Source organism: Peromyscus leucopus, chromosome 11 (assembly GCF_004664715.2).
Source record: "Peromyscus leucopus breed LL Stock chromosome 11, UCI_PerLeu_2.1, whole genome shotgun sequence".
Taxonomy (NCBI): domain Eukaryota; kingdom Metazoa; phylum Chordata; class Mammalia; order Rodentia; family Cricetidae; genus Peromyscus; species Peromyscus leucopus.
The window spans coordinates 43370820-43395744 of NC_051072.1; the positions used below are offsets into that span (position 1 = coordinate 43370820).

The 24925-nt window shown below is 38.3% G+C and overlaps 1 protein-coding gene across 3 annotated transcripts in view; it reads left to right on the top strand.

Annotated features, from left to right (window-relative positions):
• The window catches only part of Rnf180 (ring finger protein 180), a 178483-nt gene that overhangs the window by 48242 nt on the left and 105316 nt on the right, over nt 1-24925 (top strand). For all 3 annotated transcript variants that reach the window (XM_037209448.1, XM_028884090.2, XM_037209447.1), the window contains one exon: nt 378-413. In XM_037209448.1, the coding sequence (XP_037065343.1) occupies nt 378-413 (36 nt within the window). The remainder of the gene's footprint in view (nt 1-377; nt 414-24925) is intronic.

The window sequence follows — 24925 nt, forward strand, 5'->3', positions numbered from 1 at the left end:
GCATGCCTTTAAGACATGTTTTCTCCATCTTTAGCCCCTGAGAATCACTAATCTGTTCTCTGTTACTTTATTTTTTACTTATTGATAATGTTATAAAATAACAACATAGAAATAGAATCATAAAGCATGTACTCTAGTTACTAACATTGTTTACTAAGCAATTCTATGACATTTATCAATTTACTGCATGAATCTATATCTATTGTGTGTTTGTTCTTTTTAACTGCTCAATAGTATTCCATTCTGTAAATGAATCATGATTTCTCCAGCATAATAAGATGAGTAGATTGTCTCTGGTGTAAACAGTTATGAATCAAACTGCTATAAACATTCATGAATGTAATTTTGAATAACTCTAATATTTTTTATTTTTCTAGGGTAAATACTCAGGAGTGGGATTGCTGGATCATATGGTAAGTATGCATTTAGTTATACAAGAAACTGTCAAATTGTTTCCCTGGGTGGCTGTACCTACTATGTATACCACAATGCAAAGGATGAGATTTCTCACTTCTGTACATCCATGAAGGCAGACATCTGGTGTTTTTTAATTCTTGCTGTTTCAGTTACTCAAATACTGCGTTTACTGGTATCCTACTTTGGTTTTAATGCTCATGCCCCTAATTTCATGTGCTTAGTTTTCATTTATAAACCATGTTAGAAATTATTAATAATATTAATATATAGGTAAAATTCTTAGTTGGAAGATATAAATAAGATTGTGATCAAAGGGAAACTATGGGCAATTTTTAGTAATTCTATTTAACAAAGCTTGAGTGTCATCTTCAAATGCGTTCAGTTTTTTTGTGTGCTTCTTTGTAAGTTTGAGGGCAGTTTTACTAGAGTTAAAAAGGAAAACCACTTGCAGATAGGCAAGCCGTAAATTTCAGTACTGTCCAGATGAGAAGAATGGAAGACAGACGGGAAAGCCTAAAGTGTTAGAGAAGCATTGCTTAGAAAAGAAGTAGATGGAGAAAGGAACTGAAGCTCTCCTTTTTTTTCCTGAGTAATTCAGAAAAGCTGGCACGACTTTTGAAAGCTGCATGTCTCTGGCTCTGGAACAGACTGTGCTGGGGTAGAGAAGGAAAAGTATCTCATTAAAGGGATAATTATTCCACCCATCATTTTGGCAGGGTTTAAGATGAGTCTACCTTCCTAGGGATAGATCTCCTCCCTGCGGGTGGTGCCTTGGCCATGAAGTTGATCCATCCAGGCCAGAAATTCTGTTCTCTTAGCCAGAAGGAATTTTGTCTTCTACTCCTTTATTGCTACTCTAACCATTGCTCATCCGGAGAAGTAACCCTAAATCGTTAAGGAACCAGGTTGTGGATCAGAGCCCCCAGACACACCAGGCATCTCTGGCCTCTAGGGAAGATGGGGCTGCCAAGAAGACAAAGGACATTTCTGGCATATATATATATATATATATAGTTATTTCTTTCTTGTTCAGGTTTAAGAATTCCTCATATATTTGGGTACAAATCCTACATTGGATGTGTGATTTATAGTACACTAATATATTTTATCCTACCCAGACTGTTTTTCCTTTTACTCATGTTATAATATTTCCCTGGAAAGCCAAGTCAGTGTTTTGAAGTCCAACTTCTCAAATATTCTTTTTAATTGTTGTGTATTTTGGTATAATGGCATATCTAAAAACTCTAGATGGCTTTAGATTATAAAGATTTTTTTCCCCAAAGTTTTTCTGAAAGCTTTATGCTCATATAGAGAATTTTGATTTATGTTGAACTGACATTTTAAAAATAAAATCTGAGGTTTAAGTTAAAGTGTCATTTTTAATAGTGGTATGCAATTTTTTTCTACACCATTTATTGAAAACACCACCCTTTCTCCTGGAAATGTTTTTGTGATTTAATTGAAAGTCAGTTGGGCATGTATATAACTTTCCATTTGTGGATTTCCTCTTTAACTCTGTCCTGTTAAAGCAGACCCTTTTCTGTCAGAACTCCATAGTAAACCATAAAGCAAGACTCTGACTCTACCAGCTTTGTTGGGTTTTTTTTTGAAAATTTGGTTCCTGTGGTTTTTCATAGGAAATTTAGGACAAAACTTTACAAACAATTCTATTGGGACTTTGAAATTGTGTCATATCTAGAGGTCAACTTGCAGGGCCATGCAGTATTTGCTGTGACTTTCCTACTCCATGAACATAATAGACCATCCCTCCTACACACAGCTTTTTAAGTTTTTCACTAGTATTTGCAGATTTTAGCATTCAGAACATATAAATGGTTGGTCCCACTTATGCCTGAGTGCTCTATCTTTTAAGGAAAAGTTATTTTTTATTTTGATTTAAACTATACATTTTTAATGTTTAATACTATTTTGGTTTTGACTTTGTGTCTTGGGATTCAGGGAATTGAATCCCAGGTACTTGACATCTCTTGTCAAATTTATCCTTAAATAATTGATAATTTAATGCTACTTACAGAGATTTTTAAAATGTCAATTTCTAGTTATTAGTTGTAATGACCAGAAATACAATGTTCTATGTTGATCTGGTGTGCTATATTCTTTCAGCTGTCACCTACTAGTAATGCTAATCCACTCTTCTCTTCTTCTCCTGGTAGATACCAAAATTGGTATTTTCTCCTTAGAGGATTACTTGATATTTTAGTGTTCTGATGCCGTGAAGAGACACTCTCATAAAGAAAAATATTTCATTTGGCTAGTTTACAGTTCTGAGGTTTAGTCCACTAGCATCATGGTGGGAAGCATGGAGACACACAGGCCACATGGTGCTGGGGAGAAGGCTGAGAATTCTACATCCAGATTAGCAGGAAGAAAGAGACACTGGGCCTGACTTGAACATTTGAAACCCCCAAGGCCCACCCCCACTGACACACTTCCTCCAACAAGGCCACACCCACTCCTATATGGCCACACCCACTCCAACAAGGCCACACCTTCTAATCCCTCTCAAGTAGCACCAATCTCTAGTGACCAAGTTTTCAAGTATATGAGCTTGTGGGGGCCATTATTCAAACCACCATGCTTTGTCTGCAGTTAAAAACAGCCATGCTTCTCCCTTTCTAACCTGGAGTCTCTCTCCCTTTCCCTTTCCTTTGCCTATCAATACATTGGTGGAGCCCCAGGATAATGCTGACTAGAAGGGGGAGAGACACACCTGTATTTTTCTTGATGTTAGCAGGAAAACACTCAGTCATTTTTCTCTGAGTGTGAGGTCTTACATATCTAGATATTTCTGTGTACATTATCTCTAAGGTTCTTACAGGGTGGAGAAAGCTTCACCATGAATGCATGTAGAATTTTGTCAGAAGCTTTCTGCATTAATCTCACGATTCTGTATATTCAGTGTTGTTATTGATTATCAATTATGGAGCAAGTCTCACATTCCCACATTCTCACATTTACTTTTGGTATTATGTTGTATCTTTTTTTCTCTGTATTGTTATAACCAGTTGCTAATTGTTTCTGAGGAAATTTTGTCTCTGCTCATAAAAGTTAGAAGTCTGAAGTTTTCTGTGCTGTGCTTTTAACACTGGTCATTGTCTGGTTAATATATTGATGTAGTGATGACATTTTGGGTTGAGTTAGTTTTCTCCTTTTCTAGATTCTGAAAAATATAGTGGAGAATTAATATTATCTTCACTCAAATATTTGTAATAAAACTATCTGTGTCTAGATATTGCTTTGATAGAAGGATTTTAACCATGGTTCAGGTTATCTATGTGGTGTTAAGTTCAGTAGTTTGTATTTAAGGTGGTAAATAAGTTGCCAAAATTACATGGTAGTGCTGTCCTTTTCTGCTGGGTATCCAGTTTTCCATCCAGATCTGACAATCTGTGTGTTTTCCTCTCCTCTCTCTCTACCTTCCCTTCTCTTTCTCCCCCAACAAATATTTATTCATTTTATTCTTCTTAAAAGCAGCTCTTTACTTTTTAGTGTTTTTATTTTTTCAAAAATTTCTGTTGTTTATTATTTACTTTTTAAAATTTTGCTCATCTGTTCTACATTTCTAAACAATAGGAAGTTACTAGTTTGACACTTTTCTTTTTTCAACTACTAAGCATTTAATGTCAAATTTCCTTGTAGTTTACTATGTTAATTGTATAATATACATTTTATTATGTTGTGTTATTTTAATTAACTTTAATTTAGTATTTTAATTATTTTATTCAAACTATTTTCTAATATTTGAGATTTCTTTGGCCCACTTAGTTTGCTGATTGGGAAGTAAAACTACAAAGTTAAAAATAACAGCATTTTTAGCTCCAATTGATAACCACTTGCAAATGAAAATTTCTTTCTCTCACTGGGGAAACAAACTACTCTTAAGGGCAGGCCACATGCCCAGGAGTAGATGTAAAAAAAAAAAACAAACCAAAAAACAACAACAAAAAATACCACACCTCAATGGCATCTTTGGCCATTCCTTGTCTCATAATGTCATATCAGAGCTGTTTCTGTTTGTTTGTTTGTTTTTGTTTTCCCCCATTTGTTATTTATTTTACTCCACAGGTCCTATGCATATCTATTATGACTTCTAGGTTAGTGTTTTTCTAGGATTCCTGAGTGTGAGAACCCGTGGGTCTCCGTGTCTGTGTCTGCTTCTTGTACCTTTTCTTGGGCCCTTCTCCTCCTTTTGTTTGTTTGTTTTTGTACTATTCTGATTTGTTTGTTTATATCTTGTTTTATTTTATTATTATCCCTTAGATGCCTGTTTGTTTTCTAAGAAGAGACAGAAAGCGGTGGATCTGTGTGGATGGGGAGGCGGGGAGGAAGCTGGAGGAGCAGGAGGGGAAACCATAAAAAGGACATGTTATATGAAAAAAAATCTATTTTCAGTTAAAAAAAAATCAGCACTTTGAGGAAATTTACAAAAAAATCAACCAGAGTTACTACTTGTGAGCTACATAATATTGGTGTGTCCTTCTATTTGAACTGGAAAAGGTGAAAAAGGTTTTGTTCTGCTATGCCCTTCTGGACCTATTTAAAAGCAAACAAGAAAATCTTCCTTTAGAAGCCATAGAAAACTATGTACAAATAGTTTGTCTTGTTTCTGGGTGGGATGTATTGTGCATGAAACGCTAAGATAACTGACTGTGTGCATGTGTGTATGTGGTGATTTCCAATAATACAGCAATTCTCATACCTCATTCTTAGCAATCTAAATGAGTTCAGGTTAATTGTGTTGTTTTATAAAGTATGTGACTAATGCACTGGATGAAAATAGAGAGTAATAAATCATATTAAAGACCTGCTTGTTCAGGTTTATGTAGAACATACCGAGTGTACCTACCACAAAGGCCCTGTTTTGTTTTCGTGGGTTTGCATCATTTTGAGTTTTTTGGGGAATTCTTAAGTCAATTTAATTTTTATTATTATGTTTATCACCTTCAAATCAGATAAAAAATTATACTGCAGATATATATTTGGTTGTGCTTTACAATTATAATAGCCAGTTGATGAGGAATTATGCTGTGTTCATTTTCTGTAGTGACAAGGTATCAAGTTTAATTTGATGACACAGATTATTGATGGTTTTATTAATACAGAAGCTTATTAATGAAGAGATCTTTAAGGAAGGAACAAAACTAATAAGTTTTTTTTTTTTTTTTTGGTTTTTCGAGACAGGGTTTCTCTATGTAGCTTTGAGCCTTTCCTGGAGCTCACTTGGTAGCCCAGGCTGGCCTCGAACTCACAGAGATCCGCCTGCCTCTGCCTCCCAAGCACTGGGATTAAAGGCGTGCGCCACCACCGCCCAGCTCAAAACTAATAAGTTAATAAACCTCATGCCCACCAGTCATGTATTGAGACAAACTAATATTTATTTTTGTCAAATTAAGTCTTCTTTGTGTCAGATTATTATTTTAGTATAAGCTTGCCACTCTATTTTTGAATGCAGAAGCATTTAGATCCTCAATAGGTTGGTATTTCTTTAAATTTTATTTATCTATTTATATTTTAAAATTGTATTTTTAGGTAAAGGTTGCATAGAGTTGATTCCTTTACTTTAAATAATTGCATAGATCTAAAATTTCTATGCTTTACATGATGCTCAGTATGTGACACATGTGCAGGAATTTTTAAAATATAAATTTTTTGTTGCTGTTTTTTCAAGACAAGGTTTCTCTGTGTAGTTTTGGTACCTGTCCTGGATCTCACTTTGTAGACCAGGCTGGCCTTGAACTCCTGGCTCTGCCTCCCAAGTGCTGGGATTAAAAGCATGTGCCACTACCGCCCGCCTACATTTTTTTTTAAACTTGAGGATAGTTTATCTTTATGTAAAAAGTTTGAATATAATAAAAAAGTTACTATATACTTATACCCAGTTGCTTATACTGTTAATATTGTATACTAGTCATAATTAGTTGAAATCATACTTAATTCAGATTTGCTTAATTTTTTTCTTATATTATTTCTTTCTCTCTTTTTAAAATCTAAGCCTGCTCCAGAACATTACATTTAGTCATGTCTTGTTATATGCTTTTGGATGCAATGACTTCTGTGTCTTTCCCTATTTTTGATAACCTAGAAAAGTCCTATAATATATCCCTTACCCAGGATTTGTTAATATTTTCTCCAGGACTAGACTAGGGTAATGGTTATACCTTAGGTTCCCCATACCATCTCACATTCAGTAATTTACCAAAAGGATTCAAATAACTGACGTATCACAGCTATGTTTTATTACGGCAAAAAAAACGTACACAGGTAAGGAAGGGCGAGACTTCCACCCATCCCAGGAGACACAACCTCACAGCAAATTCCCTGATCCTCTGACTCTTAGGATCCTTCTACTTCCTCTTCCACAATAATCCCTGAGCCGTAGGTTGGGGAGTTGTATTGTAGTTGTATCTGTTGGGACTGGGCTCCACAACCATTTTTATTGGTTGTAGTTTTTTGTCTGTTGCACAAAGAAGAAAAAAACAGAAACAAAAAAGAAGAAAGGAAAAAAGTAGTTGGGGCAAAATTCTTGAGAGTGCCAGGTATAGCTTTCAAGAGCCTGTCCTCATTGAATGTCTTAGGATATGCTTAATTCCCCCAGGGTAAGCTATGACAAATATGCAATGCTGTGCTCCAGGCAAGTTCAGAGCCTTGCACCTGAGATTCTCACAGGAGAGTCGGCATGCAGACAACTTCCTCTTAGCCCTCACAAAAGTTTCAGACTCCCAAATGGTAGCAAGTGTTTGGCCTAAATCACAGTTAAGGAAAATTAATGCCACTCTTTCCAACCAGCTTGTTGGGAGGCCCCCAAAACTCACACTTCACGCTCTTGCATACCAAACAAGGTCAACCTTATAAATGCATATTGGCCTGCTATGTTAAGTGTTATTGGCTTAGAGTTTGGGGATGAATTTCACAGATATAAAATGTGTTTCTCCTTCACTACACAAATATGTACTATTGTAATACACCCCTCTTAATGTTGACTCAGAAGTGCTTTGCAACAGAAAGGAGAAAATACTGCCAGATCCCTACATCCACTTCCCATTGCTGCTCTTAGTATTCCCTACAACCATGGCAGCCCAAGACAACATGATTTTATCATCTGACGATGCTCAGGCTCCAAGTCCGAAAACAGGACTTTTGTTGCTAAAGTCAAGGTATTGGTGGGGTTCTGGCGCAGACCCTCTTCCTTGCTTGTCCAAACGACTGCATGTTTTCGTTCCTTGCCTGTTGCATGGAGCAACAGTGGTGCTGCAGTCGTTAGTCTTTTATTTGCATCTTCTTGCAGGCTTCTTTTTAAAAAATCAAAAACAGTTAAATGTATGCGTATGTGTGTGCATCTGTCTGTCACATGTGTGAGGGTACTCACAGAGGCCGAGGAGGCTGTTTCATCCCCTGGAGATAGAGTTACATGCAGAGATGAGCTGGCTGATACGGGTGCTGGGAACTGAACCGGGGTCCTCTGGAAGAGCAGCAGCATTCTTTAGTGCTGAGCCACCTGTCCAGCCCACCTTCTGACACTTTAACAGTCCCTGTCTTTACAGAGGAAGCTTCAGGTCATCCAGAGTGACCCTCTCCCCATTTTGAGGTCCTGAACTTACTACAAAAACATATATTGCTTGATGATGATAATAACAATTAACAACAACAATAATAATCACAATTTGCAGGAATTAGAAACTTGGCATCTCCATATTGGTTAGTGTTCTGCCTACTTCACCTTCCTGCAGGACAGATATTTTCCTGAGTGCTTTCATTTCATTTAATCCTGGCACCATTTTTTGAGGTAATTTCTGTTACCATATTCTTTGGCTAGAAAAAATGAGGTTGAAAGCACTTAAATAAGTTCTATAAGCCCACTCCCCAACTAAACGTTCATCTAGTGAGCTAAACCAGTGGGTACAGACACTGGCCACTAAGCCTGTTGACCTGCGTTCTGTCCCTTTGACTCAAAGAATAGAAGGAGTGACCTGACTCTGGCAAGCTATCCTCCGACCTCCACACATGTGCAGTGGCATGAATACACACAACTAAACAAACAAAATCAAAAGGTTCTCTTGCTTTTTTCACCATTTATTTCATCCCCCCTCATCCCCTGCTGGTCTGAACGATGTAAACTAGACTGCCATTGAACTCATAGAGACCCATCTGCATCCGTTGGGATTAAAGGTACGTGCCCCCAGTGCCTGGTGCATTTTATCTTTTCGATGACTGAGGAAAGCACTTTATCATCCTATACCTGTATTCTTCACTCATATTTTCCTTCCTTTAAATAATGCTCATTTGCTGTTTTGCTCTGTTGGAAGCAGTGCTCAGAATGGAGGCTGCAGTGATAATTAGAATACCATCCTTCCTTTGGAGACATCTGAGCCAAAGGGGAAGGATACACAGACCATTGTGACTGATAGGTTATTTATCATATAGCTTGGGCCAAGACCTTAGGATGTAGCTGAAAATCCAAGAACACATATAGACGAAATACCAAGGCTGTTTGGGAGAGAGCGAGTGGGAAGAAATGTGCAAATGTAAGAAAATTAATTACAGAGAAAAAGGAGGAGTGATCGACTGATGGATTGTAATCCAGGTGTGAGAAGCGTGCTTGGTTCTGTGGATCCCAGGTAGCTGCTAGACAATCCTCAGAAGTACTGATCCTAGCTTTACGGTTGGAGATTGGTGAATGGATGTCCACTGGATGAGTTGAACTAACAAATCATGTATCTCTCAGGAATGGTGAATGACTTAAGGGAAGAGACTGGCAGTGGTTCTTAACCCTGGATGCAAGTTGGATTTCCACTGGGAGCCTTAGAAATTACCAGTTACTTTTTATTGTAGAGATGGTGTTTCAGTTAGCCTAGATTGTGCGTGTGCGTTAAAAACTGGTATACATATTTATTTACAAGTAACACTTTGCATATTCAGGCTGCTTTCCTCCACTTGGCATTAAGAGGATGAGTTTTGATTCAGAGCAGGAGGCAATAGGAAAGTATGGTGAGTGACGACATCAGCAGTGGGCATTTATTAAGCTTTACTGTAGGCACAGCATGAGGCATTGACTGTATGGGCTAATTTTTGTCAACTGTTAGGTCACCAGAGCAGAATTTCTCAGAAGAGTAGGATTATCAAAGTGAGCATCATCCTACTCAAAAACTGGGGTGGGAAGCACGAACATCCGAGATCTGCATGGTCTTCCCAGTTGCTAATGTATAAAGTGCCCTCTCCACATTCAGCTGTTGCCGATGAAGTGATGTTAGAGGTCAGGCCTTAGCAGGAGGCTAGGCCATGAGAGCTTCTCCCCTGAGGTGGCAGTCCTTATAAAAGGATTTTCATAATCAAAATAACATTTTGTTAATTTTGAGAATTTCATATAATGTATTTTGGTATTTATCTCCTCAACTCCTCCCAGATCCTGCTGTCTACATTAACCTCCTTACCCACCCAACTGGAAAAATTTTTGTTCCCTTTTAACCCCTAATTTATGTCACCTAACTGCTCTTGGGAATGAGACATTTGAACCAAGCCTGGCGGCTCACTCCAATAATCCTGACTGTCAGGAGGCTGAGGCAGGAGGATTTTCCACATTTGAGGCCAGCTTGAACTACATAGATAGCACTGGGCTAACCAGGGGTAGACATCTAGACTCTGATCTTAAAAATATTTTCCCCCTGAATATCACCATCCAAATGTAATGAACAATGATGACACCAATGGCTTGTCCAGACTGGATGGGGAGTAGCTCATGAGGCCTCAACCGAGGAAAGCTGGGGACAGGAGAGGTGACCTTCCCCGGGGAAGAGCACACTAATCGGTTGTCAGTCCACAGTCAGATCTGAAACCGTACATACAAGTAATATCATAGGGGTCAACAGATTCTATTCAGGAATATGTATGTGTATACAGATACATGTATGCATACAGTAAGCATTGGTGAAAAGAGAGGCCGTGAACTTGAAGGAGAGCAGGGAGGATTTATAGGAATTTTGGAGGTAGGGAAGGGAAAGGAGACATGTTATTATGAAATTATAATCTCAAGAATAAACAAAAAATGTCTTTACAATTCAGGAAGCAATAAAAAGAAAACACACACAATTTGTTTCTCTCTCAGTATTTGGTTAGCTTGTTTTCTCACTCTCCTACTTTCTGCCAAGTGAGGGTGAAGCCAGGAGGCCCTCAGCAGAACACACGCCAGTACCTTGATCCTGGACCTCCCCGCAACCCCAGACCTGTGAAGAATAACTTTTTATTCTTTCTAAATCGTGCAGTCTCAGATACTTTGATAGCTACATACAGACTAAGACTAGATTATTTGCACGGCTAGCCAGTGAGCCCCAGAAGTCGGAGCTTCGGGCTTTGTTTAATGAGCAGAACAAGCTCCTGGCTTCAGCTCTTCTGACCTTGCATGGCTCTGGGAACACTGCCATGTGTCTCCATTCTACATCTCCACATATGGCTTCACCTACCAAATCAGCCACGACAGAAAGACGGCCACTTGAGTTTCTCCCTCGACGAACCGTTTCTCCCCTTCCGTCCTTTAGCAAGGTTGGGTGCGTTCAGGTGGTGTGGCCATAGAACACTTAGACACCTGTGGGATGCACAGCCACTTGCTGATGGTGCAACACTGTCCCATTCAGACCTCCTGAGACTGTGTCAACTCTTCTCACATGTGTAGGCAACACAGTAACAGCTACCACCCCACATTGTCTGGGTGTGATAACTCTAATTGGTCTCACCTGTATTTTTTTTTAAATAAAGTCATATTTTTTCTTTCTTTCTTTTTTTTTTTTTTTTTTTTTTTCTTTCTTTCTTTCTTTTTCTTTCTTTTTTTTTCTTTTTTTTTCTTTCTTTCTTTCTTTCTTTCTTTCTTTCTTTCTTTCTTTCTTTCTTTTTGGTTTTTTAAGACAGAATTTCTCTGTGTAGCCTTTGCTGTCCTGGAACTAGCTCTGTAGACCAGCTTGGCCATGAACTCAGAGAGATCCACATGCCTCTGCCTCCCGAATGCTGGGACTAAAGGTGTGCACTACCACTGCCCTGCACAAAGTCATATTTTAAAGTTAATTTTAATCTTAAAAGGCATATAACAATGTTGTACAAACTGAAAAACAAAAAAAAACCTGAAGAAATAAGTTTAAAAAAGTAAGTCATTTAAATGCCAAATTTAGGAGAGTAGTTATCCCTGATAGATAGTCTGGGTTGCTTTGTAGAGGGCTGAAACTCTTTAATTATGTTTTATTTCTTATGATTGGCAGTAGTTATCACAGACATTATCTTCCTATTCCATCTTTAATGTTTCCACTATTTTATAAAACATTAATAAATTATAGTATACTCTAACAACATCATGTTCTATGTAGTCATTACTTTGCTGCAAAATGTTCGATCACTTGCTTTTATTCCCCTTGCAAAGCTAAAGGGGAAGAAAAGATCATACAGGCAAGGACTCTTCTACGTAAGCAGCTCAACTTCTTTAAAAAGTCATTTTTATTTATTTCTTGGCAGTTCCGTGTAATGTACTTAGATCCTATTACTCCCCATTCCTCTCTTTTATGCCCCTCTCACTCAATCAGGCTAAACTATCTAATAATTCTTTTTCTAATATGTCTTCAGAATAAGAATAGAATATTTAATAATCCATGATGAAAATTTTTCCACTAAAAATTGTGAATCCGTGCTACATTATTGGCTGCTCTGGAGCCTTTCAACTCCGTGTTTCTGTGATCATCCTGAAGGACTAGTTTGTAAAGGTGAAATCAAACACCAGAGGGCACCAAGTCTCCTCTTGGAGGAAAGCAGACTCATTTCTTTGCATGGAGTACATTATGGAATGTTGTATTTAAGTCTCTTGATGATCAAAACCTATGAGGTTTATTCTTTGTAAGACAAAGCTTGCAGGATCAATGGCAAGGTTCCTCTTGTACCATGGCTAAGATTCTGTCAGTGCCTTTGTTCACTAGCTCTGCAGGGACATTTGTTGTAACTTTGTTCAGAGGGAAGAGTTTCCTTGGGTTAGTATTTTGGATACTTTTACATATATTTAAATACATCACTGTGGTTTTAAGTTGGAGGTGTCATTGCAGTTTCTTGGAAGTAGGCATGCCATGCCCCTAAATTCAGAATAAGATCAGTGGCAAGCCCTGTGCTTCGATGCAGAGTGGAGTATGAGAAGAAAGTGAAATGATACAAGACAAACTTTCACAAGGAGACATTCATACCTTGATGCTCAATCATTGTTCATTCATGCATATGACAAACCATCCTTCCCCCATTCTTGAATAAAATGTGGTTAGATCAGTTTCCATAATGTTGGCCAATAAGTTCTTTCCATTAATCACATTTTTGTCCATTGAACATTTAATGTTATTTTTATGTCATATGTTAAGTTAGTTCTGATGGTTATATGCTCCTTCTATCTTCAGCCACAATATTTAAACTCTCTGATCTTTAGTAGACACAAATGGAGGCAAATTCTATGAAGCATCATCGTCATCTGGCAGAATAAATACAGCACATGTATTTTAAGGAAATGAAATTACTGGCTCCTTTTACATATTTTGAAGGTGAATGTATTTCTTGTTACGATTATAATGAATAGCCACAAATTTATTCTTTAAACACACAAATGAATTTGACTTCTGAAAGTCAGAAGTCTCAAATGTCTTCAAAATTAGTTTCACTGGGCAAAAGTCAAGGCATTAACAGGATTATATTCCCTTACAGAGATCCAGATCCAGAGGAAACTCATGTAGAAAATAGATGCTTCCTGTATCTTTCTAGAATTGTCCACTTTGCTCATGCCCATCACCATCTCCAGACCCAGTATGGCTGGTCTGGTCTTTCTCTGGTTTTGTTTCTTCATTTCCCCCTTCCTTGTTTAATGACCTGAGGATTGCTTTGCCCCTTCCAATTAATCTGTGGTAATCTCTTTAAGGCAACGTGGTTAGCAAATTTAATCTTGACATTAATCCTAATTCCTCACTGCCACTTAGTGCACTCACAGGTTTCAAAGGTCAGGATGTGGCCATTCTTTGAGGGTAAGAAGAGGGATAGGCTAGGACATTAGTCTGTCTTCCACAGTTAGAATTTTTTAGTAAAACCAGTATTAAAAAGAAGAGCTTGATGAGGCTTGATGGTGAGGCTTGATGGCTTTTAGACAAATTAGTATTTTCTGATGTTAAAGAAGAAATTTTCTAAGAGTTTCTAGAAGTCACACTTCCTTAAGTATATCTTTATCATCACCATGATGGAAGTGGTCACATTAGTCCATTGGTTCTCACCCAAAGCCTATAACATTTGGTCAGGGGCCCTCAAGAACAAGAATGACAAGAGGAAGAAGGCATTTTTTTGGAAAGATTTCATGGCTCTTTTATAGAGAAAGCTCCATGAGAAGAAGGCTACTCAGGTAACAGATTTAGGACTGGTTTATCTAGTGGTATGTTCTGGAGCTGGGACTATGAGTGAAGAAACTAAATTAGATAAAAATTCACATGCATAACTTGAGGGAGCTCTAGATTATGTTAAGTCCTCCAGAGAGCCATTTGAATCTTGTAATATCCACAGTCAAGAGGCATATTAATGATAAAGAAGATGTCTTTGACCTGCTGTGCCTTGTGTTTTTTGGGGTTTTGATTTTTGTGTTGATTAATAAACTCAGTACCATAGAAGTAGTTTTCCTATGCAATATTTTAAAACCAACCTAATGGCATAGGAAAGACGCTCTTAGTCTCTACTCAGATGCTCTAAAGGTAAAAAGAAATCGATTGTTCTGGTTAGTTGTTTGTTAACTAGATACAAGTTAGAGTAATCTGGGAAGAGTGACATCAGTTGAGACATTGCCTCCATCAGATTGGCCTGTAAGCTAGCCCGTGGGACATTTTTTTGATTGCTGACTGATGTGAGAGGGCCCAGCCAACTGTGGGTGGTGTCATTATAGAAAAAGTGGCCAAGCAAGCCATGGAGAGCAAGCCTGTAAGCAGCACACCTCTGTGCCTCTCCTTCAGTTTCCACTCGAGGTTCCTCCCTTGTGTTCCTACCCTGACTCCTTCATGACAGATGATGAGTTATAAGATGAAATAAACCCTTTCCTCCCCAAGTGGCTTCTGGCCATAGTCTTTTTATCACATCAACAAAAAGCAAACTAGGAAGTAGGTGCCACAAACTTACCCAAGTTTATTGAGGAAGACCTATCTCATTCATTTACTTCATTGGCTACCTGGGTTCTAAGTCATCATGCTAACTATAGAGACCCTAACTTTGAATTAGCCTTTGAACTCATCAGTAATGGTTTAGAGAAGGGTATATGTTGTGATATATTCAAAATTTTCTGTTTACTCGGAAAGTGAATTGTTATATTATGCTCTACTAGCAGGTTCTGGAGAATTCTGTGAAGTTTCTTACATTAAAATCATTTAGTTTACATGGAATAAATTTTCTAATTATTGGAATTATCATAAAGAGTAAAGACAAAAACTAAAGCAGTGCCCCAACTCAACCAAGACAGCAAAAGTCCTATACCACTGCAAGAATATCTCCTTTTCTTGATCTTTATTGTATTGGACTTTTCAGGGGCCTTTTTTTTTAGTTTTATTATTTCTACATGTTTTAGTTTTTAACTTATTGAAGGTTTGTATCAATACCACATGAACAAGGCTCTCTGAGCCATTTTTTAAAGAGATTTTGGTTTTTCAAGGTGGGGTTCCTCAGTGTAGTACTGGCTATCCTGGAACTCACTCTGTAGATCAGGCTGCCCTCAAACTCAGAGATCTGCTTGTCTCTGCCTCCCGAGTGCTGGGATTAAAGGCATGTGTTACCACCTGGTTCTGAGCCAAATTTTAACAGCATTTTCTTGTGATTCTTGCAGCATTGAACCTTTTCATTATCATCATTATATTGTTGTAATATTCAATGTTGTTAATATAATTGTATGGAGCATCACATAAAACAGTGAGTTTAATTGATAAAAGTTGTGTGTGTTCTGGTTGTGACCTTGTTTCTCTCCCTTTTCTTTCTCCTATTCCCTGAAACACAATATTGAAATTACGCTAGTTAATAGGCTCAGTGGCCTCTATGAGTTCAAGTGAAAGGAAGAGCTCCTCATCTCTTGCTTAACTAGAAGACTAGAAATGAGGAAGAATAGTGAGGAAGGCATGTTGAAAACTTAGATAGCCCAAAGATGGGCTGGTTTTGCCACTTAGTCACATTGTGAATACAAAGAAGAAACACAAATTCATTCTCTCTTCTCTCTCAAATCTTGGGTTCACATATAAATGAAATCATGTAGAATGTTTAAGACTGGTTTGTTTTGTTTAACATAACAATTTCTATTTCTATCTATTTTCTTAAAAAGGTTATGATATCTTTTATTTATAAATGATTGTAGTTCCTGTAGTATTGATACAAACCTTCAATAAGTTAAAAAATAAAACATGTAGAAACAATAAAACTAAAAAAAAAAGGCCCTCTGAAAAGTCCAGTGTATCATTTGATCAGTATCTCCCCATCTGTTGATGCACATGTGTGTAGATCGGTTCCTGGTTCGCTGCTGTGAACAGTATGGAAGTGAACATGAGTAAGCATGTATCCCTGCCATACTCTGACTTGAAGTTGTTTGAGTGCAATCCCAAGAGTGGGGTAGCTGGGCCATATGGTGTTTTATTTTTAGTTTTTGAAAAACCTCCTCACTGATCCCCAAGGAAGCTGCTGCACAAGTTTCACATCCTTGCCAGCAGTGAGTAAAGCTCCCTCTTTCCTCTGTTCCTCTCCTTGCTCCCTTCTGACAGGGTTAAGATGGGGTTCAACCAAGTTTTGATTTGCATTTCTCAGATTGCTAAGAATGGTGAACATAAAGTATTTATTGGCCATTTGGATTTGAGGACTGTCTGTTTAGTTCATTGGTCTATTATTGATTGGGTAGTTCGTGGGTTTTGTGATGATTCATTTCTAAGGTTCTTTATGTATCCTAGATAGTAATCCCTTGTATAGTAATCTAGTGTATAATTGGCAAAGACCTTTACTCTGATGAATTTTTCTTTGCCATGCAGAAGCTTTTCAGTTAGTTTCTCATCCCATTAGACATTTTTTTTTGTTAGTATTCCATGTGCTATTCAAGTACTTTTCAAAAAATCCTGGCCTCTGTCTGCATTGTAAAATGTTTGCCTGTCTTTCTTCTGGTAGCTTTAAAGCTTTAGATCATACCTTAGGATATTTTGAGACATATTGAATTTACCTTTTTTTTAAAAAAAAAAACAGGGTCAGAGATAAGAATCCAGTTTCCTTTTTCTATGTATGGAAATCTAGTTTTCCTAGCATCCTTTGTTAAAGAAGCTGTCTGCCCTCTAATGTATGTTCCAGATCCCATTGTCATTAAAGTCCTGTACCTGTATAGGTTTATTTCCGGGTCCACTGTTCTGTTCCATTGGTCTGCGTGTCAGTTTTTATGACAGTGCCATGATGCTTTTGTTACTGTGGCTCAGGGCAGTAAAATTGGACATCAGGAACTATGTTGCAGCATCATTGTTCTTCCTGTTTATGGTTGCTTTGACTCTGGGGTCTTCTGTGTTTCCGTATCAGTTTTAACTTTAAGTCTGTTTTCATCTCGGTGAAGAATGTCATTGCCATTTTGATGGGAGACTATATGATGGCTTATGATAATATCAATATTTTCACAATATTAGTTCTGCCAGTCTGTGAGCATGGGGGGGGGAGGGCGACTTACCGCCTCCTAAAATCTTTTTTACAAGTTTTTGAAGGAAATAAAAAGTGCTGCTACAGAGATTTAAAGGGAATTAAAAATAGTTTTATCTGACCTGGAGGAATATTTGGTCATCTATATAGAGCATTATACAGCCACCAAATTCCTTTTAGCTAAAGCCTAATTCAGAACAAGGCCCTAGCTCTCCTTCTTCCTGTGATGTACCTGCGAAATATGGGAATGTTTTTTTAAAAAAAATGCTTAGGATTCATGAGTCTTAAGGAAAGAACCCAAAGCATGTGCCTGACATATAAGCAGAAAAGTAGCACATGCTGATGTAGAAGCTGCAGCAAGTTACCCAGAAGCTCCACTAAGATCACTGGTGATGATGTTTCTATAGAGACAGAACAGCCTTGTGTTAGAAATTTAGGCCTTTCATGGCTAGATGGACTTCTGCAAACTACCTTCAAAGACAGGCTGATTCTCTTGTTGGGGTGAAAGTAGCTTGTGGTTGTTGTGGAGTTGAATCCAGGGCTCATTGACCATTATCCTAGGGCCCTCAAGAATCAAGTGGTTTACTCTGCTGGTTCTCTGTAAGTGAACCAACAAGCCTAGATGGTAGTGCATCTGTTTACAACATGGTTTGTTGAGTATTTTATTCCCAATTGTGAAACTGCTCTGGAAAAAAAGACTCATTACAAACATTACTCTCCTGCTCATTGACAATTCATTTTGTCATCCAAGAGCTCTGGTGGAGATGCATAATGAAAGTTGTGTAGATTTCCTGCCTCCTGCCCTGTCAAGCATTCTGTAGCCCGTGGATCAAGGAATCATTCTGACTTTCAAGTGTTATTGAAAACAGGCATTTTGTAAGGCTGGAGCTGCCCTAGATAGTGATTCCTTTGAGAAATCTGGGCAAAGTAAATTGAAAACCTTATGGAAATGATTCACTCTTCTCGATTCTGTTAAGAACATTGTGTGATTCATGGGAGGAGGCAAAAAATAACAACAGTAACAGGATCTTGGAAGAAGTTGATTCCAACCCTCTTAGATTACTTTGAAGGCATCGAGACAAAAGTGGAAGAACCTACTGCAGATGAGATAAACAGGAAGACAACTTGACTTAGAAGTGGAACCTGTGCATCTTGGTTACTGCCACCTCAAGGTAAAAGTTCAGTTGCTAAGGGTTGTTCTTTTTTTTTTTTTTTAATGAATGAGCAAAGAAAGTGGTTTTTCTGATGTCTGCTCTTGGTATCTAGTCCATCCACAACAGACGGTTTGCAATATCACATAAACTTACTTGGTAAAGTGCTGGCAAGGTCTGAGAGCATTGTAAAAATGATCAAAAATGGATTTAATGTTGTCAAGCATCAGCACATGCCACAGTGAGACATGATATGAAGGAAACAGTTAATCACCCTGGCAAATTTCATTGTTCTATTTTTCATTATTGCTTCATTTTACCAAATTACTATTGACAACCACATCTTCGGTAACTGATGTCTGCTCTTGGTATCTAGTCCATCCACAACAGAAGATTTGCAATATCACATAAACTTACTTGGTAAAGTGCTGGCAAGGTCTGAGAGCATTGTAAAAATGATCAAAAATGGATATAATGTTGTCAAGCGTCAGCACATGCCACAGTGAGACATGATTAGGAATGGCATGTAGACAAGACCCTCTGCCAGCAAAAGGCTATAGCTGCTGAACGTACAAATGATCATTAGCATTCAGGAGGAATCAGGGCAGGAGAGAAGAGATAGATGATACATTTTCATCCATGGTTACTGAATCACATGTCCTAGAGTCCTTGTTATATTTTTTTTAAGATTTATTTTTAAATTATGTCTTTGTTCACATGTGAGTGCAGGTGCCCATGGAGACCAGGAGAGGGTGTTGATTCTTCTAGAACTGGAGTTAAAGATGGTTGTGAACCGCTCATCATGGGTCTGTGAATAGATCTTCATTCCTCTACAAGAATGCAACATACTCTTAATGGCTGTGCCATCTCTCCAGTCCCCACCCTTGTTATTGTTTTTAAAAAGCTAAAATGAGCTGGAGACATGGCTCAGGACTTAAGTGTTGTTGGTTATTTTTTTCTCTTTGCTCTTTTGTTGGTCCACCACCCAGCTCCCAAATAAATCACACTGGAGGCTATTCTTTCTTGTGAATGCCCGGCCTTAGCTTGGCTTGTTTCTTACCAGTTTTTCTTAACTTTAAATGATCCCATCTATCGTTTGCCTCTGGGCTTTTATCTTTCTCTATTTCTGTATACCTTTCTTTCCTTCTGTTGTGTGATATTTTGATTTATTCTGACAAATAAAGCTTCATTGGAGTCATAGGGCCAAGCTAGCCACTACCTGATCAAAATTAACCATAAAGGTTTGGAGGATTGTAGCTAGGAGACAGGAAGTAGTAAAGTGGGGCTGAGAGAAGATTTAGGCCTTTTGGAGGAAGGAATGGAAGAGGTAGAAAGCCACTGTGGCGCTCTCCTGCTTCTCTGATCTTTCAGATCAGATCTTAACCGATATGTGACTCCCAACTTTTTATTGATAAGGAATAATTAGTTAAGGCTTCAACTTCATACTCTGTGTCTTGCTGTGTAGCTGAGTGGCTAGCCCCTGATGTCCTCCTCCTCCTTTTTTCTCTCTCCTCAATCCTCTCTTCACAGATTTCTCCTTCCATGTATTCTTTCTGTCTGCCAGCCCCACCTGTCCTTTCTCCTGCCTTACAGCTCTTTATTAGATCAATCAGGTGTTTTAGACAAGCAATGCAACACATCTTCACAGAGTTAAACAAATGCAACATTAAAGAATGCAGCACATCTTTCCATAGTTAAACAAGTGTTCCACAGCAAAACCAAATGTAGCATACCTTAAAATAATATTCCACAACACTTAAGAGCACATGCTGCTCTTATAGAGGATTGAAATTTGGTTCCCAGCACCCATGTGGCAGCTTACAATCACATGTAAGTTCCAAGGATACATAATCATAAATCATAAAATGAAAGTAAATAAATGTTTTTAAAAGTAGTAAGTATCCCTTTTCTTTAGTTTTTGTCCTTTTGTTCTTGGCTCTTGAAGTAGCTCTGAAGCAGTTTATGAGCAGTGAAGGCTAAGGGTCCTTTGCCATCATGTTGGGTAACTCAGGCCCCAGGTAACAGAGTTTCTCTTTATTAATACAAGCTAAACAGCTTGAGAGTATGTTCTAATCACTCTGTCTTTCTGTCTTAGAGTGCTCCAAAGACATTCTGTGTCCCATCATATCTGATAAAAGATCATAAGTCCCACATCAAAGAGGTCCAGTTGCAGGGAATGTTTCACAGAGGCCAAGAAAAATCTGAATACTTCTGCCCAGATCTCCCTGTTCATACATTATTAGTTCATGGCTTCTCAGATTACATCCACTTACTGGACTAAAGTTATCAAGAATAAAATAAGTATGTAAGCAAACATTTACCAATAGTAAATACTAAAGAAATTTATTTTAAAATAATTATTTGGTATATCTATAATTTTAGCATTTTAAAGACAAGGTAAATTTTCATAGAATTAATTGGATGTGTTTAATTATATATAAGGTATTAAATTTAAACCATTTATGTACATATAAATTTAATATTTATTAAATATGAAAGAAAATGTATAAATGAGGTGGGTGTGCTTATTTATTTTAACATACTGAGCAAAATCCTGACTGAATATTTGATGTTGGAGGATGTAGAGTGTACTTAACATTTTCCAGAGTTGATTATTATTTTAGTTTGAGAGTTGCCAGTGTTGAGAACACTACTTTGCATAAATACTTGATATAAAATAGCAGAAGTAAGGTTAGGGCCATTTCAGAAATCAAGCAAATACTATCTAAATCCTAACATAAAATTGACTTAACTTTTTTTTAAAATAAAATTCAAGTCATCTACTCAAACACCAATGTCAAAATCAAACATTATAACACAATTCAATCCAAAGATAAATTCATTTTTAAAAGTAGTCTAGTTAATTCCAGTGTATAATCATGATTGAAAACTTTTTAAATTTTATGTGTGTGGGTGTCTTGTCTGGTGTTCAAATCTTAGATAGTCTTTTAATAAAAAACCCAGAGCCAGATATCAAGGTGAAAGCTGAAAGATCAGAGAAGCAGAACAGCCAGCCACTAGTTCTTACCACTACAAAATCCTCAGCCTAAAGAGAGTGAGTTCCTGTTTCCTCATGCCTTATATACCTTTCTCAGCCCTGCCATATTACTTCCTGGGATTAAAAGTATGTGTGATTCCCAAGCAAAGGCGTGAGATCTCAAGTGCTGGGATTAAAGCGTGTGCCACCACGGCCTGACCTCTATGTCTGCTCTAGTGGCTGGCTCTGTCCTCTGATCCTCAGGCAAGTTTATTAGGGTACACAATATATCACCACACTTGTCTGCATGTATATATGTGTGCCACATGTGTGCAGTGCCTGCAGAGACCAAAAGTGGGTGTCAGATCCCCTGGAACTGGAGTTACAGAAGATTGTGAGCTGCCACATGATACAAGGAACCAAACCAGGGTTTTCTGGAGCAGCCAGTGATCTTACCTGCTGGGATCTCTCCAGTCCCATAACAGTTGGGTTGTTTGTTCTAAAGTCAGTGTTGAAACACAAGAGATCACTTATCTCTTGATGTTAATAGTCTAGGTTACACAAAGGTCAAAGAATAAAAATTAATGAATGAGTGTGAACCTTCTTAAGTTTAAAGATTTATTTCAAAGTTAATACTTTAAATATGGATCCATAGAAAGGCAACAATGGTGCTGATAAATAACAATGGTGGTAGCAACAAAAGCAACAGAAATGTGGTACCAGGTACTGGCATGGTCCCATGGACATAATCTCCATGGATACCCCATGAAACTGTTACTTTATTATGGCTATTTTAGAGGTGAAGTTAAGTGTCTTGCCCAGAGTCACCCATTTAGTAGTTGGATCTAAGATTCAAACTCCTGCTATGAGGCTTAAGAAGCCATGTTTTCCATCAGTGTGCTCTGTCTTGTACTTTCATTGTATATCATGGTTTTGTTAGAGTCTGATTTGGAGCCTGGTAGTACATAACAAGAATAGCATGGTAAATTGTTTTAGAGACATGGGCTGTATGGACAGACTGTGCATGGCTCTGGCTGTTTCCCATCATTTAGTGAACTATCCACTTCCTCTATGTTTTGGTTAAATCCTCAAAAAAATATTAATATTGCCAGAGACCTACTCTAGAGGGTTTCAGGTCTCAAATAGGAGATATTGAGTCACAGGGGTTGGGATGGGGAGAGGGGAGGGGGACTGACAGGATCTGAGGGTGTTCAGGATGGCTACCTGTTTATTGAAAAAAGGCTACACCTTCTTTTAAAATCTCTTTTAAATTCACCATAATTTATTTATTGATTCTTTCAGAATTCCACATCATGCACCCAAATTCCACTCACCTCCCTGTATTGCATATCCTCCCCTCACCCTTCCAGCATCCCCTAAAAAGAAACATTTTAAAAATCACTGTTATTTATTAAACGACGCAATGTTATTCATTAAGTGCTGCTGTTTACTGTGTGAGAAAAGCCACGAGGTACAACAAAACCCACTCTAAGAGTTTATTAAGGGAAGGGAACAGAAAGGGTGTGCATAGGCCTGTGAGGAATGACTGTGCAGGAAGAGGCGGGAGGAATAGGTGGAACCTGCTTTTATAGGTCCCCTCTCCACGCACATGCACATATACGTAGGTATGCCACACATGATCGTGTAATCTGATGACATGATCACATAAGGTCCTAGGATGACTAAGTATCTTGCCTGGCTGCTGGACAGCGCATGCTCGGTCATGTAGATGGGGGGAGTGGCTAGGAATTCTAACAGTCACATCAAAACAAAGCAAACAAACAAACAAAACAAACAAAAACCACCTCTTCACTTCTTCTTTCTCACCTCTCCAATACCTCTTCACTCCTCCTGGAAGGCTACATAGTCTATAATTGTACAATAGGTTAGCCATAGGCCCCTGCAGACTCAATGATTCAAGGACAAAAGCAGCCATTAACTCCATTACAGCATTTTTCCTGGGACAGAAGTGGTTCCGAAGTATCTAAATGTTTATTGTCCTCAGTAACTTCACCAGGTGCCCTCTTACAGTGTGGAAGGGCCACAAGTTCTTCCTGCCAGAGATAAGGAGAATGACTGCTTTTAGCAAGCAGGAGCTTTCCTCAAGCTCCTGAGGGAATGGAGGCCCTTATCCACATGCCCGACTGAGTCTGGGGACCAACAGTCCACTACAGTTTAAGAGCAACTTTCATTCCTCAATGCAGCATTTTCGCCATGTAGTATAACAAGCACTGAGCTGTTCCCTAACTGGATTCCTTTGTGTCTTAGTCTTACTCTGTGGACCTGTTCCCCTCATGCGTTCCCAAAGGGAAGGTCCTGACGTCTTACTCTTTCCCCATTATATCATACCATTCTTATTCCTCCATAGTTACTAACTGAACTGTTGCCCTTAATGGCCTCAGGCTCTGGATCTGGACTGTATGCTTTTCATCCTTGGGATTAGGTGTGTCCAGCTATTAAATCTCCAAGTTTCCTGTTCTTGTCATCAAGAAGGCACAATGGGGATTCCTGTGTGTGGAGTCATTCACACTATACGGTTCCACAGTGGGTGGCATTATTTTGTTTAAAGAGGCTGCCATTTAATACATTTTCTCCCAAAACCTGTATAAAATTTCCCAAGGAGTAAAGGCATAAAGGAACTCCCATAATACATAGTAGAATCATTAAAAATGAAAGTAAAGGGGTGGTGGAGAATTGTGATCTGAAAAATCAAAATGCTGGAACAAGTAGCAATGGTCGCCATGTGGTCCATGCCAAATATATATTTCTTTTAGGCTTGTTAGTATGACCAAACTGAGAAATGTTTATGTAACAGGCACTTTACATAATAGGATACCCAATCACTGGGGGTGTCACTATCATTATAAAGAAAACGAGAAATGTTGTCATACAGGATTTTCTGGAAAGCATTGGTGGGTATATTCCATCAGCTGTAGCTGTAGGTTTCTGTGATAAACCAGATGCTCTCAAGTGGGACAATAGGAACCTGTGGTTTACTGCAAAGAAATCATAAAGACACGTTAATTTGTAATGTCAATGTTTTTAATGATGCAGTTTAGGTAGAACTCATGGCTGGCTACAAAGCTGAAATAACATATATAGTCACTGGGTCATCTCTAAGAACATTCTTCAAGGAAGTTCAAAGAGGTAGGTCCTCAGGAAAGTTCACCAGGGGAAAATTAAAAGGGTCTCTTGGGGCTTTAGTGGCCAGCACTGAGGATGCCCAAGAAACAAGGTGTGTCCTGGGAAGTAGCTTTAGGGCAATTCTTGATGTCCTTGACGTCTTCACCCTATGTGAAGTCATGTTGATCTCTAACAGCAAAAATGGAAGCTTCCAGTATCTGAACATCTTTTCACAGATAGTTGTCCATCTGAGATGAGATTTTTGGGAAGGTGTGACATCATCACACCACTGCCTGCATAAAGACTTAGCCTTGTGCTTTCATAGTGCCTCCAGGTCTTCCTGAGCCCATTTCTGTCTCTTGATGCTTCGGAAGGCTCCTACTTACTATGATAGCACATAGGCTTCTTTTTTTTTATTTAACATTTATTTATTCATTATGTATACAGTGACCTGCCTGCATGTATGTCTGCAGGCCAGGAGAAGGCATCAGATCTCATTAGAACATATCATAGATGGTTGTGAGCCACCATGTGGGTGCTGGGAATTGAACTCAGGACCTCTGGA